Source organism: Chiloscyllium plagiosum, chromosome 3 (assembly GCF_004010195.1).
Source record: "Chiloscyllium plagiosum isolate BGI_BamShark_2017 chromosome 3, ASM401019v2, whole genome shotgun sequence".
Lineage (NCBI taxonomy): Eukaryota > Metazoa > Chordata > Chondrichthyes > Orectolobiformes > Hemiscylliidae > Chiloscyllium > Chiloscyllium plagiosum.
This window is the reverse complement of record NC_057712.1, coordinates 62,689,756-62,706,294: the sequence shown is the minus strand read 5'-3', so window position 1 is coordinate 62,706,294 and position 16,539 is coordinate 62,689,756. Positions and strand designations below refer to the sequence as shown.

The window sequence follows — 16,539 nt, the reverse complement described above, 5'->3', positions numbered from 1 at the left end:
GATGTGGCCTCCTCTACATTGGGGAGACAGGCCACCTACTTGCGGAATGTTTCAGAGAACACCTCTGGGACACCCACACCAACCAACCTAACCGCCCTATGGCTGAACACTTCAACTCCCCCGCCCACTCCGCCAAGGGCATGCAGCACCCTCCAACCACAAGGGATGAATGCAGATTTCTCCAGCTTCCTCATTTCCCCTCCCCCCACCTTATCTCAGTCCCAACCCTCGGACCCAGCACCGCCTTCTTGACCTGCAATCTTCTTCCCGACCTCTCCACTCCCACCCTCTCTCCGGCCTATCACCCTCACCTTAACCTCCTTCTACCTATCGCATTCCCAACGCCCCTCCCCCAAGTCCCTCCTCCCTACCTTTTATCTTAGCCTGCTTGGCACACCCTCCTCATTTCTGAAGGGCTTATGCCCAAAATGTCGATTCTCCTGCTCCTTGGATGCTGCCTGACCTGCTGCGCTTTTCCAGCAACACATTTTTCAAATTCCATTTCAACCCAGAGTAATTGTTACTTTGTAACAGTCACTGGTCTGATCCAGCAAATGAATTCCTCTCATTTGCTGTTTTTAAATGAACCAAAAAAAAGTGTTCCTGTTATAAGCACAAAAGGAAATGTAGCTGCTGGAACAGACAACCAGATACCTGGCTGTTGGCGTTGGGGGGGGGGGGGGAGGGAGGGATGACTGAATGTTTCATACTGAAACGAACATCAACTGTTATATTTCTTTACATTTATGGCAATTTTATTTTATGTCAACATTGTTCATTTTTCCTAGACTGCCAACATTCTTTACTTAATGCTATTAAATATCTAAATACTAAGGCCACCTAGACATTCTCCTTCATTCACAGGATGCATCAGCTGCATAATTATTAATGGCACAAATGTGTGACATATTTAGGAAATGGTGATTTGGAGATGCCAGTGGTGGACTGGTGTGGACAAAGTTAACAATCACACAGCACCACACTACCTTTTGGAGTGCTGCTCCTTCATCAGGAGGCAAGGCAGCTTGTGAGACATCAAGTAAACTCTAGATTATACAGTGTGGCGTATGTATTTATAATTGCTTTATGTGCAATTGTTTTAGTGTCTCAATCTTAGTGATAAAGAATGATTGCAACAGCAGAATTAAAGGTTAAGTTCAGGATAACATTTGCTTTCACTTTGAGATAATGAAAGGCTGTTTAGATGGAGCAAGGTGAAACAAAACTTAGCTAAACCGGATATAACTTAATCTTTGTTCTTTACACATTCCAGCACAAAGGAGGGCGTTTTATCCACCAGGACTGTGCAAGCATCCTCAGCAGCAATCCATGTACTGCTGCTTCCTGTCCTCCCTCTGTCCACATACCAGCACATTCCTCTGCTTCACATCAGACATATCTAAATGTAAAGGCACATTGAATATATCAAATTCGATGGGTTTTTTCTAGGTCACTTCTATCTTCAGTACTTGTATCTAGTGATCCAAAGTCATCTAAAAATATTAAGGTTCAGGCAAACTGCCATGTTGATCAATGATAGTGGGCTGACCAGGAGATGCCCTCCTCTCGGCACTCCAACTATCCGTCGAGCACCAAGGAAACAGAACACCCACTGGAGAAAGGGAAATGTGCTAGAAGCCCTCCTTAGGGCAGAAAGGTTGGTGCTGAGATGAAAAATAAAACAAAATGCCTGCATGTTTCAAACTTTGGAAAGCTAGGCTTTGCAACCTGTGAAAAGAATAGAAACCAATCAGAAACAAAGGCAAACTAGGCTATTCCTGAAAGTGAGCATAAAACCAGAGGAGTTGCTAGCATTCCACATTAAAATGAATGGTGGACACAATGCCTCTGGGTGAGGAGGGATTATTTGACATTATTATCTGTTTCGTTTGGAGGCTTCCATTCCACACACCCCTTACCCAAACAAGTATCTTTATCAGCATGGAGCACTGTGCAGACCATTCCAGAAATAGGTGGAAGTGCTATGCACATCAGCACAAGACAAGGTTGAAACATTTGCAGAAATCTTCAGCCAGAAGAAGTACCAAGTGGATGATCCACCTCTGCCTCATGCAGTGGTTCCCTGCATCACAGGTACCAATCGTCTACCAGTTCTATTCAGTCCACATGATATGAAGAAATGGTTACAAACTCGGGATACTGCAAAGGCAATGGCTCTTGACAACATTCCAGCAATAGTGCTGAGTACCAGTGCTCCAGAAATTGCCACATCCCTGCCAAGCCTTTCCAGTACAGTTGTAATACTGGCACCGATCAGACAATATGGAAAATTGCCCAGGTACATCCAGTACGCAAAGCAATAAAATCCAACACTGCCAATAATCTTGGTTCAAATGTGGACAAAAGAGCTTATTCCCAGAGGGGAGGGGAAAGTGAGAGCCCTTCACATGAAGGCCTTCATTTGAATGGCTGCGGCATCAAGGAGGCCGAGGAAAACCGGCATCAATGGGAATAAACGAGAAAAACTCTGCTGGTTGCAGTCATACCTGACATAGGAAGATGATTGTAATTGTTGAAGCTCAGTCATCTCAGCTCCATGACATCTCTGTAGAAGTACCTCAACGTAGTGTCCCTGGCCTAACTATCTTCAATTGCTTCAGTGATCTACCTTCTATTATAAGCTCAGAAGTGCAGATGTTCACTGATGATTAGCAATCCATGCTCAAATGCAACAAGATCCGGACAATTTCCAGGCTTGGGCCGAGAAGTGCCAATTAACCCACACCACATAAAGGTCAAGTAATAACCAGAGAGAATCGAACCACCACTCCAAGATATTCAATGGTGTCACCATCACTGTTTTTTAATTCACTTGTGGGAATGTGGGTATCTCTGCTGACCAGCATTTATTGCTTGTTCCGAGCTGCCATTCAACTGAGCAGCTTACTAAGAGGGTAAATGAGAGTCAAATTCTGCCATAACAGATCCCAGGACATAAGCGGAATTTCTGGATTAGTAGTCTAGTGCTAATATAACTCGGCTATTGCCTCCCCACTATCAACATGCGTGGGTTACCATAGAACAGAAACTCGACTAGACTCAACACAAATACAGTGGCAATGACAACAGGTCAGATGCCAGGAATACTGCAAATAACTCACATCAGAACTCCCCAAAAACTGTTCAGCACCTACAAGGAGCAGGTCAGGAGTGTGACTGAAGATTTGGCACTTGCCTGGATGGGTACATCTCCAACAATGCTTAAGAATCTTGACACCATCCAAAATAAAGCAGCCCACTTGAGTGGCACTACATCCACAAGCATCCACTCCCTCCACTAATGCTCAGGAGCAGCAGTACTATCTTTCAGATGCACCACTGAAATTCAAAGATCCTCAGACAGCACTTCCCAAACCCACAACCGCTCCATTTAGAAAGAAAAAGGCAGCAGATACACCACCACCCGCAAGTTCCCCTCCAAGCTAGCCCTGCTGCGTCACTGGATGAAAAACCTCAGGTTCCCTCCCCAAAGGTCGTGAGGGTCTACCCACATCACATGGACTGCAGTGACTCAGGAAGGCAGCTCACCACTATTTTTTTTAAAGGGCAACTCAGGATGGGATTAAATGCTGACCAGCCAACAGCACTCATGAATTAAAAATGTGAATGCTACCCCAAACATCAATATTTCTCCTGAATTTTATCCCTAATGAGTTATTTATGAGACATTATTTATCCCTAATAATGTCTCATAAATAATGTCTTGAGGTTGCCTTATACAAAATAAATAATCGTGCAGGAGGACAGAAAAGCAAAAAGGTGTTAAAAAAAATACAGAGAGGCAATAGTTCAGTGGTATTATCCTTGGACTATTAATCCAGAGACCCATGTAATGGGACCGGGATTTGAATCCTGCCATGGCAGGCAGTGGAATTTGAACTCAATGAAAATCTGAAATTAAGAGTCAAAGAGATAATTAATCCGTTGTTGATTGTGGGAAAAACCTATCTTTAGAGAAAAAAACTGCCATCCTAGGTTGGTCTACTTGGGTCCAGACCTAACAATGTGATTTGACTCTTAACTGCCCTCTGGGTAATTAGGGATGGGCCAGATGGTGACCCGGCCAGCAATGCCCTCATCCCAACAATAATAAAAAGGTCCTTTTATTCTTCAATAAAGATTGTGAACAGAAATAACAGAGAACACAGGTTGGTCAATGCTATTCCTAGAATTGTACCAGGAATATCTGAGAAATAATCAGGTATCCTAGTCTGATCAAGAGTCAAAAACATGCCCATTACCAACATTTCTACCAACTTGAACACAAAAGTTTGGAAATTTAGGCTCATGCCCGAGAGTTCAAAGACAGAAAATTTCAAAATAAGGATTTGTTTTACATTGGTTTGTTTTACAGAGTTGAGTGGGAACAAAGGATGAAAACCACAGGCAAGATTAGATCAATTTGTCACTGCTGAATTCACATCAGGAGATCATGTGCAATAATAGAGCAGTCTTAGTCACAAATAACTGGCCTACAAGGAGAGGAGTACCATTACAAAACATCAGTACATGAGAAACAGTAGCTGATGCAGTATGAACAAAATAATCCATAGGAACAAGAATAAACCATTTCGCCAGTTCCTGCTTTTCAACAAGATCATGATGAATTGTAATCTATACTTGAACGTTTTATTTTATTCAGTCATGGCACATGACATCACTAGCTAGTCAGTTTGCTCCATAGTCTTTGATATCATTGAATGAAAAAACTCTGTACTTGGCAGTTTAACAAACAATTGATCTAGCAACAAATCATCATTTGCAGACTAGAATCCCAAGCAATTACAAATGTTAAAAACTAATCTAATTCTACTCCCAAAGTAATTCAGTTTTAACTTTGGTCCTTAAACAATACTCCCCAAATATTGCAAATAATCTACCCTACCAATTCTCCTTAATGTTTTGCAAACAAACTAAATTACTAGTTGACCTTCTAGTTTCTTCCAAGGCTAACACATGGCGTTACATCCACAATAGTGTCCAGGTGTGACATAAGCAGGTTTTTTTCCAAACAGCCAAAGCATGACCTCAACACCATACCCACCACCACCTCCCCACTCCCTGAAAAGAGAGTGAATCACCTTATATTTTTAACACTGGGATTCACTGGCTCAAATTATACCCACCTACTTAATGCATTAATAATCCAAATTCAATATTAGTTTTCCTGACATTTCTAGCATGGCGACTTCACCCTCTATTGTAAATAGTCGTAAAGCAATTATTCAGTGTCTACCAATTCCCTATTTGCACAGACAATATTACCAGTTTTTAAGGCTTTTTCTTGACCATGTTTTTCCTAATGGTGAAAGAAAACCTGTTGACTGATTTCCTTTGCAAATTTCTTTCTATACTCACTTCATAGCCCTTCCTGCCTTTTTGTAATCATTAGCTGCAGCTTGTAATCTCTCCATTCACCAGGATATGTACTATTATTTGTAAGAGTTTTTACAACATAAATTACATTTGCCATTAAATGCCATGACACCTGAAGAGCTAAAGAAATGTAAACAAAATTTACACTGAATAATACATAAAATTGGAGTAAACCATCACAGTTAACACAACACCATCACAACAGCAAATTGCCTTGCCCTTTACATCATCAACACTTCCTGTGACTTTAACCTGCAGGGTTTTAGTTGTTATTTGAACAAAACTGATAAATCAAAGGAAGCTTTGAAAGGGCAGTGGAGAGAGACAAACCTTTCTGAAGTTTAAAACAAACGGAGACCAAAAATAACATGAACATACAGAAATCAACAGTACATTTGACTAATTTATAGCACCCTTCTATGAATTTGGACAAATATCTGTTGATCAGAGAGTCAGTTCGAATTTTTTAAATGCAAATCTTGTTTAGTTAATCAACTTGAATTAGTCAAGGCAATAACAAATGTTGTACACACAGGATTGTCTGTGGACCTAATTTATAGTAATCTCCAGATGGCAGTCTGCATAAAAAGCCATTAACAAAAATGAGCGCATATGGACTTTGAAGCAATCTGTTGGCTTGAACGTTTAGGAGATAGAAGCACAGTCCAAGTTATTGGTTTGCACTCGTATTTACAGCAAGCAATTTGTGATGTTCCACAGCATCAGTTATGGGAAGTCAACGTTTCACTTGTTTATAAGTGACTTAAATTAGGGAATGTAGGCTGCACATCCAAGTTTAGATTAGAGTGGTGCTGGAAAAGCAAAGCAGGTCAGGCAGCAGAGGAGCAGGGAAAAAAAAAAATCGACGTTTTGGGCAAAAGCCCTTCATCAGGATTTTGCCCAAAACGTCGACTTTCCTGCTTCTCGGATGCTGCCTGAACTGCTGTGCTTTTCCAGCCCCACTCTAATCGAGACTCTGATCTCCAGCATCTGCAGTCCTCACTTTCACCCTGTATATCCAAGTCTGCTGACAACACTAAGTTGGCTTGAACACTAAATAGGAAACACAAAGCTTCAAGGTGATATGGATAGATTAAGTAAATAAACCATAGTAGATGATGTTCAATGTAGGCAAGTGTGACATCACGCACTTACAAACTTGCTGAGATCATTTTCCTAATGATGAGAAGCTAGCAACTGTGGATAAGCCCAAGAACAACAATAAGCTCGTGGACAGGCACAGAAAAATAACTTACAAGATTAACAGAATTCTTAGGTTTTACTTCAAGGAGGACCAAAATTGAAAGATTACCACTACAGCTGTGCAGAGTCTGGTTTGATCCTTTCTAAAATATCTCATTTTAGACGAGGACACAGTACCTCAAGATGATTATATTGAACTTGGGAGATAGTGCAGCCACCAACCTGACAACTGATTTAAAGAGGTTAAGTTTAGAAAACAAGTTGCATTGACCATATTTGTATTTTTGTGACTATAGACAATTATAGAGAGTTATCTAATTGAAACGTTAATGCTAAAAATGGTTTATTGCAGTGTGTGTGGCAGGGGCAGTGGGAAATATTTGATCTGATAAAGTGAACCCAAAATAAAGGAATGCTGTTTTAAAATTGTTGTTGGGTATTTTGAGGCAAGGTCACAAAGTATTTTGTCACAAAAAGTGTGAAGGAATTCTGGAACGGTTTTCCTACAGTGTCAAAATTGAGTGAGTCACATTAGACAAAGCCATTAAGGGTTATGGATTAAGCACATGGAGGTAAAGTATAGATTGACCATGAACTAATAACTACTGAAAATGTGTTGCTGGAAAAGCGCAGCAGGTCATTCCTGAAGAAGGGCTTATGCCCGAAACGTCGATTCTCCTGTTCCCTGGATGCTGCCTGACCTGCTGCGCTTTTCCAGCAACACATTTTCAGCTCTGATCTCCAGCATCTGCAGACCTCACTTTATCCTCATGAACTAATAACAAAAGGCTCCTGAAGACTGAATGGTCTCTTAGTGTTTCAACATTCTTAAATTATGTTCCAACCTTGAACTCACTCCTCAGCAATACAAACTTTTTTTTAAAAAGTGACATGGACACATACTACTGGACTCCAAGAAGATTAGAAGATTGGTCCAGTAATAGCGCTCTGCTCAAATGCAAGCTCCTTGGTTCATTGTCTGCCATTTCTTCATCCTCAGCCTTTGTTTGGCAGTTTTGTCAATGGTTGTTTACTCCCGTCATCCATTGACATGGGCAAGCAAGGACGTAGATCCCAAACCACCTTGGCCAGAAGCAGACTGCTTACCCTGCTATTGCCACTATCCTGAACCAAATGCTAGCTGCCAATATAACTAAACTAACGAGCTTGGTGGAAGTTAACACCCTTTATTCGGATCTTTACTGATAACACACATATCAAAAAGTTATCAAAATTAATGGTGAAAATTAAAAATAAAATTCAAGACCCTAATGCGAGTTTCATTTTCCTCATTAAGCGATGGCGAGTGAAATACTAATATTATTGCATCTATAACTACATTGCAGTTTTTAAGTTCATTACCTTCAAGTTTTACATCTTGGTTTGCTTACCTTGCCCATTATAATAGTAAATCCATTTTTCTTTATTTGGGCTAGGGGAAATAGGCTTCTTGAGGCCAGCTTTCTCAACAATGCTGCTGGGATCCTGTTTGGGGCCTTTTTTCAGCACATGGGAGCTTTTCTTAATACTGCAAACTACTGTCACCACCAGCACCAACAGCAGAAAGAGTACGATCATCCACGGCAAATGCTCATTTATGTCAAAGTGCTTGTGTGCGCTTGGCCTCGGCGGGCCTTTTCTGGGAGGTCTGAAGTCAGCACCTGCTCTTGAGCTTTCCATGATGGGTTGAAAATTCATCGCAGCTGACAGAGGTGAATTGGGGCCTGAATAGGAAGAATGCCAAAGTTGTGCTTCTTTGGTCACTCCACTGATTGATTTTGTAGTGGTGGTGCTTAATTGATTTAGAATACCTGCAAAATATTACAGAAAAAAAGAGAGACAGAAAACAAAATCAAAACTTTATTTAAAATTAAAATTAATTTAAAAAAGCAGTACTCTCAAGCGTCTTTAATTCTGTCGATGACTGCTGACAACAGGACTAATTCACCAGGTATAAATCACTGCATACTCTGCATTGTGCCCCAGTCATCCAGAAGGATACTTAAGAACTTCCTGTCACAAGGTACTGATGTCAGATGCTCAATTCTAATAGCTACTCTGCCTGAAATCAGCTGCCTAAGTATCTTTGACAAATTATGAGGCAAATCAAAATCATGGAACAGTTTCAGCACAGGAAGACAAGTTCTGTTGAGGCTTTTGCCCCAATTTAGGGAATGAATCCCAAAGCAAAGAACCCAAGAGCTGAATGCACGACAGTCAATGAGATGGCAGAGAAAGCTGGATTTGCAGAAATGATCAGAATTGAAACAGTTATTCGGGGGTCGCAAGACTCGATGAGATTATAGATAGCATGAGGGAGGCAGGCACCAAAGGGCTTTTGACACTGGATAGGAATTTTAAAATCGGAAGTTTTGCTAGTCAGGGAGCCAGAGCTGAAAATGTGTTGCTGGAAAAGCACAACAGGTCATGCAGCATCCAAGGAGCCGGAGAATCCGAAACGTCGATTCTCCTGCTCCTTGGATGCTGCCTGACCTGCTACGCTTTTCCAGCAACACATTTTCAGCTCTAGTCAGGGAGCCAGTATAGGTCAAACACTAGTTAAACAAAAAAGGCTTTGGGGCAAGTCAGGATATACAAGGCTGAGGCTTACAAAGGTTGGAAGATGGGAGGCTGCCCAGGGAATGTATTGCAACAATTGCAAACTGTAACAAAAGAGAACAACTGACAATCTCTGCAGCAGGTGGGCTGAGGTTCAGACAGAAACCTGCAATATTAAGGGGGTTGGAAATACAGGTAGCTTTTCCAGAACACAATCCTGTGCAACCCCATGCTATAAAATATCACGCAATACCAATACACTGGAAGTGTTGGCAATGTGATCACATTATAGTCAATGCACAGGTTAAAAATTTGCACTTTAGAAACCGCATTCCCTATTCACCCAATCGTGCCACAGCCAATTCGTATCAACAAAAGACACATCATAGCAGAACTACCTGTATTTTTTTTAAAAACATCAAAGAGCTGGTTGGAAACACAGCTCAGGGAAAAAAATGGGACATTAAAGATTATGAATAGTCTGTTTTAGCTTCAGACAAAGGTGAGGGAAGGTGATAAAATTTAGATATAGAGTATGGAGTTTGTGTTGGTAGCCAAAGACAATGATCTCAATCTTTCCAATATTTAACTGAAAAAACAACTTCTGCACATTAATACTAGCTGTCACAGAAGCTGTCTGATGAAGCTGGGGCAGGGGAGGGTTTGAGGGGAAGTGAAGCTGGACATTATTCGAGCGCACACAGAATCTGACTTTTTTTGTTTGCTTGATGTCATCAAGGGGCATCAAAGCAGTCAGGGAAAGCTTCTGGAGAATTCCACATCTCACTGTGCAAGAGCCTGAAGATAACCCATTGCAATTTATTCTGACTTGAACAGATTGCAAGAATGGAACCATGGTAGATTTACTCCATCTAACTGGACACAGGACAGACACTAGAGATGATGGTATGGTCAACCACATCAAACCTTGCAGGGAGCTTCAGATTGGCAGATTGTACCCCACTCCCAGCAACAAAGCCCCTCAGCTGTACCTTTAAATGTTTCACTGATCTGAGACAACGGAAGATACATATATTACCATTACAAGTACAGTGTATCTTAACTGGAAACTATAGGACTGAGCCTGTACCAGCTTTAAAGTTTAGGAGTTTGGCCAGGTAAAGGATCTCTCACAAGAACAGACATCCGCACAAAGCTGACTGTAGCTGTTGTGCCACCACACACCCTGACCAAACAAGCTAGATAAGTTATTTTTCTCAACTAATAAAAAAAAAAAATCAGGAATTTTCTGTTAAGTAGTGCTGTTAACTGGAGCAAGGGGGACTTAAACTTGGGCCACCAGGTTCAGGGGTAGGGACATGACCACCCCACCTCCCCCACCCCAATCTAACTGCCCAGTCTTTTGGTGGGTTTGACTCATTACATATTATCAATTACTAAATTGCCACTTAGAACATGGTAACTATCTTGAACATTTCAAGACAAAACAAACAATTATTGAGTAGTCGAAACATTACTGAAGCCCAGTTCTAAATTTTATTTGATAACCTCTGCAATGCCAGCTCCAATTTGAAATCAGATGCACAGCAGTGCATTATTTTTAATATGGGGGCTTGATCGGATTTATACAAGGTGGCACAGCTGCCTCACAGCACCAAGGACTCAGGTTCGATTCCAGCCTCGGGCGACTGTCTGTGTTGGCAGTTTGCACATTCTTCCCATGTCTGCCTCCCACAATCCAAAGATGTGCAGGTTAGGTCAGTTGGCCATGCTAAATTGCCCAGCTTGTTCAGATGTGTGGGTTAGGTGATTCGTCAGGGGTAAAAAATGATAATAGGGTAGGGGAATGGATCTGGGTGAATTACTCTTCGGAGGGTCAGTGTGGACTTGTTGGGCTGAACGGCCTGTTTCCACAGAGTCGGGATTTTTTTTTTAAGATTAGATTACTTAGTGTGGAAATAGGCCCTTTGGCCCAACAAGTGCACACCGACCCGCCAAAGTGCAACCCACCCAGACCCATTCTCCTACATTTACCCCTTCAACTCACACTACGGGCAATTTAGCATGGCCAATTCACCCAACCTGCACATTTTTTTTTTTGGATAGTGGGAGGAAACCGGAACACCCGGAGGAAACCCACGCAGACACGGGGAGAATGTGCAAACTCCACACAGTCAGTCGCCTGAGGCAGGAATTGAACCCGGGTCTCTGGCGCTGTGAGGCAGCAGTGCTAACCACTGGGCCACCGTGCCGATTCTACTCATAGAGTTGTTTCAAGAAATAGGTTTGCATATCTCAATAACAAAAATCATTATTTGTTTCTCACTCACTATAATGTTAAAAAGAGCATGTTTCAAAATTCAAATAAGTGTTTTAAAAAGACTTGATCACATTCAAAATGCTGTTTGCCGTCCTGCAAGACTATGCAGTTAGATACATCTTTGGTCAGACAGCCAGGCTTCAGTAATTATGTCGAACACAAAATGCAACATTCACAATTCACCAATACCATAGGAGAAATTACATTAACCCCACAAGGGACTGTACTTCAATCTCAATACGCTAATTTGGTAATTACGAATCATAAATAATTACCTGATGGAGTGGAGGCATCAGGAAGAACTCCACTGTTGTGGCGAGTTGACTCTGTGCTTGAAGAATTGAGGGTTGTACTCCGAATTGTGCTTGGCAAGCCACAGATGTTATCCCTTTGTTGGTTTCCTAGTTTTAAGATCACCAGATCATGTTCTGAACAATTGGTGAGTGGTTTGCACCTCGGACTCGAAGGCACATTGGAGAAAGTGCCACGAGGGCATGGTTTACACTTAACATCTTCTGTCTCGCTTCCCTTCTTCTTCACACGCCAACCCATTGCACAAACTGTATAAGCTACACAGATCTTGTTAGACAGAAAGGTTCCAGGTGGGCAAGTGCACTCACGGTCAGAGAAGGCAGTACATGGGAATTTCTCAATCATCGGGGCTGTGCAAGGCCTGCAGGTGTGACACTGATCAATGCCATTCTCATGCTTCGTGAAAGTGCCATTTTTACAGGAGCTACAGACACGCAATGATGTTGATGTGCAATGTTGTGCCACATGGGTGCCTGCAGGGCACTTATTACAGTAAATTTCTTTCCCTGTTGCACGATCATAGTGATGGTATTTACCCGAAAGGGACACAGCAACCTTTGGAGCAGGTTCTACTTGAGCTGTAATGTCACCAAGAAACACAAACAGCAGCTGAAACAAAGCAGAAAAATATTCAGTGAGACATTTTGTAGCACTCAAAATATTTACTGAAGTCCACCTGCTTAAGTAGACATGTTAAATAGCGGCATACTTTCATGTGATCTCTGAACATTCATCCAGAATCAAATGGCACAAAAAGGACAAATTGATGAAGTGTTAATACATCTCTATGCACATGCAATTATTCCCCACAAGCACATAACACAAAACAAATCTGAATTTGAACGGGAGTGGCAATATCGTTCAGGAAAGTGCAAAAGGTGTTTAGTGTGAGATAGAAGTTATCAACGTATAATTAGCCTGTTAAGCTCATTCATTTGAATTTGGGGGTGAACGGCATCACTAGGTGCATACGTTTACATGTAACTTAGTTGTGCTTGTCCTAGGAATTGCTTATGGTGACAACTGGTGCCTTATTATAAAGTATTCCATTCTTAACACCATCACTTTCGTACTTTGGGAAGCAATGACAATTTGCAAATTGCAGTCTACTCAAAAAGGTTTCACTTACTGTTTCAGGAAACAGTAAAAATGAAATAGTACAAGAGCAGTTGTGGGGGTGGGGGGGGCAGGGAAGAGAGAAAAGAGAGAGAGTGAGAGGGAGGGCGAAAGACGAGCGAGAGGAAGTCGAGAAAGCGAGCAAGCCGGGGGGGAGAGAGAGAGAGGACAATTATTTGACAAGTAAATGTAATCAAGTAACATTGTTGATCATACCAGTAAAAAACAACTTCTACAGGCACCAAAGGAACAGAGATAACCATTAGCTGGCAATCCCAAATTCAAATGTTCAGTTGTCTCCAATAATAAATCAGATAACAAGTCCTTAAGTACATCAGGTACTCAAAGCAAACCTGAAATGTATGGACAAACAACCATCTTCCCATTAATATGCCACAATTTGAGGTTACACTTTTATTTCTCCCAGTTATTTTTGCTTCATGTCTAGATTTTTTAATGCATCTGATAGTTCTGTTATTTGCAGTGCACGAGCTCCAATTTTTGTTTTCCTTCTTTCCGATACCAAGACATTGTTGTGTCACAACAACAAGAGTAAGGTTTTTTTTGCAGATAGGATGTAGATGTCACTAGATCGGCCCGCATTTATTGCCCATCCCTAATCCCAGAGGGCAGTTAAGAGTCAAGCACATTGCTGTGCACATAGGCCAGACCAGGTAAGAATGGCAGATTTCTTTCCCTAAAGGACTTGTATCAAATGGCTGGGCTTTTACAACAGTCAGTAGTTACACAGTCATCATTTGTCCAGCATTTTTTCTAATTCCAGATTTTATTGAATTGGAATTTTACCATCTACCACAGTGAGATTTGTATCCTAGACCAACTGCCAGCCCCGTGACATGACCACGATATCAGCACCGCATTTCAAAGCAAAGAGGGAGCATTTTTCATGATGATAGGGATAACAGGAGTCTCAACTGTAAAATTACACTTGCTGATTACACTTGAGGATAAAATTCCAAAGTGGGTGAGTGAGGACTTGGCATGTCCAGAACCTAGCTTTGAAGAGAGAGCAGAGTGGCCACAAAGAAATGTTCAAATAAAAACAGAGCCGGGTTTATAATGTTCTGAAGCTCTCTGCACAGGGTAACTTATTTTAGTGTACTGACTCCTGAATACAATCCAATTAACAAATGGTTATTTTGTGACAGTGTTTGAGGAAGGAATAACGCCTTGGAAAATGACAATCAAACAAATCCTGAGCACCAAGATAGGCTGATGTATGTGGATGGCATGGATGTAAACTGCAGGGCTGTGTTAAGCACCTGAGGAGACATGAGGATAACGATACCTCTGCAGTTGAAAAACAAACCTGAAGGCCAGTTGGCAAAGTTTTTTGTACAAAGTCAAGATATGCATTTCCCATCTGATGTCGGAACTGTCTGTTATTTTAATCAACAAAACCAAACAATCGCCATCATTCAGCTGTATATATGAACATGCACTGCCGCACTTGTCTGATGTAATACAGATTTCACCAGTTGATGTTCAGATTGAGCAAATGGAACATTCTGCAACTTTTTATAACTCAGCAAAAACAGAAGCAACTGTTTATTTGCACATAACTAAAAATAACTAACTGAAAGTCTACACATGAAACGTCCATTTGTCACTTTATTTACTGAGAGCATGTGTACATTTGGTTATTTTGGAATTTTTAAAAAATACATTAGCCAAAAAAAAAGGAAAGATGGATCTAGTTCAATTGTAAGTATCCCACAAAAGACTGGAATAAATGTAACTGATGATCAAAGTAGGAATGATGATTTAAAATTTACCAGGACAGCTTCCAAGTTTGGTATGTTTTTAATTCAGATCAAGTCTGAAAACCTAACTTGAGTCAGTTCTGGGAAATTTACTAGGACAATCACAAATGTTCATTCGGTTTAATAACTAGGAAGCAGTGACCACAAGGCAAAGTTAGGTTCAACGACTTTACAGAAAAGACTAAATGAAGAGTGAAATTAAGACAAAAAAGGAACACTGAACTGAGGAAAGGCAAAAAAAAGTGTGATTCAAATTAACTTGGTTGAGGAGGCATTGGATAAGCTGTGGGAAAGCTTATAGTATGAGGTACAAATAACAAAAGAAATCCCATTGGATACAGAAAGTTCAAAATTTTAAACTTCAAAATTGGGCCAATGAGAGATTCAAGAACCACTATAAAGCTACAGGGGATAAAGGATTAGGATACCTCAAATAGAAGCTTAGCAGATAATAAAGAAAGGAATTAATCAAGTCTCCATATGACCACAAGAAGTAAACATTTAATGACAGGATTGAACACTCTGGAATGAATGGAATCTATTATGGACAATGTTGGCATGGAAATGATTTACAAAATAAATTTTCAGTCTTTACAGATGATAGTGGAATCAAAAACATGGGCTGAACGAGAGCAAGAGGTACCTGTAGAAAGGAATTGGTTCTGAAAAGAAATAGCAGACAAAATGAACAAGTCATCAAAGCCTGAAAGCACGCACTGCAGACAGCTCCAAGAAACCTGATAGAACGTGGCAGAGGTTCTGAACAAAAATCTCTGTGTTCTTCTTTAAAATTATGCAGGGGTGCTAGAGAACAGCATTCATTGTCAGCTCTACTATCAGTTGTGGTCAAACTCTTCAAATCCATATTTCAAATTAAAATCAACAAGCAACTAGAAGTGTTTGGAATTAGTAAGAACAGTCAGTATACATTTATTAAAAAGCATGTCAATTTTGTAATATTTAACTGGCTTGTCCAAGACATACTGCAGCTACTACACAGTAAAAGATGGGTAGAAGAGCATTCAATGAAATGTCTCAAAGAAAAGGTTGAGAAGAAAAAAATTCCAAAGTGATGAAAGAAGAAACATAGCATCATGTGTAGGTGTGGTCAATGGACAGAAAACAAAAAGGGTTAAGTGTGACTTAAACTGTACAATGGTTAGAGGCAGTGCATCCCAGGTTTCTCACCTGCATGAGCATTAGAAGGTACAAGGTTGTTTTTTGCCAATCCCCAATTGTCCTCAAGTAGATAGGGTAAGCCATTACAACTTCCCACATTCACACTGATTTCGATTCTACTGGAACTTCTGAATATTCAGACAAATGCTACCTTGACACCAGGTCACTCTCACCTTACCTCAGGATTACAGGGTACTACAAATTTACAATCACTTGGACTGTAGAGAGTTGGTGAGGAGAAATGTTTTATACAGGAATAGTTGGAGCAAAAAGAAAAAACCTGTTATTGCATGGTTGAGACAAAGACCACAGCATGTTTGAAGGCGAAGGTGGATAACCGTTTAAAGCAGTTGACGGTGCAAACCAGATTCACATTTTTATTAAAAACCCAAAATACTGCAGATGCTCTAAATCAGAAATGAAAACAGAAGTTGCTGGAAAAGCTCAGCAGGCCTGGCAGCATCTGTTAACACTGCAGGTCTGGTGACCCTTCCTCAATTGAAAAATGAGTTGCTGAAAAAGCACAGCAGGTCAGGCAGCATCTAAGGAGGAGAATCGAAGTTTCGGGCATAAGCCCTTCTTCAGGAATGAGGAGGGTGTGCCAAGCAGGTTAAGATAAAAGGTAGGGAGGAGGGACTTGGGGGAGGGGTGTTGGGAATGCGTTAGGTGGAAGGAGGTTAAGGTGAGGGTGATAGGCCGGAGAGGGGG

General features: G+C 41.0%; 1 protein-coding gene across 1 annotated transcript in view; it reads right to left on the bottom strand.

The window, feature by feature from the left end:
- Window positions 1-16,539, bottom strand: part of tnfrsf21 (tumor necrosis factor receptor superfamily, member 21) — a 39,282-nt gene that overhangs the window by 8,192 nt on the left and 14,551 nt on the right. Inside the window, exons 2-3 of the mRNA XM_043683193.1 lie at window positions 11,716-12,361; window positions 7,992-8,411 (exon numbers count right to left, since the gene is read on the bottom strand). Coding sequence (XP_043539128.1) covers window positions 7,992-8,411; window positions 11,716-12,361 — 1,066 coding nt within the window. The remainder of the gene's footprint in view (window positions 1-7,991; window positions 8,412-11,715; window positions 12,362-16,539) is intronic.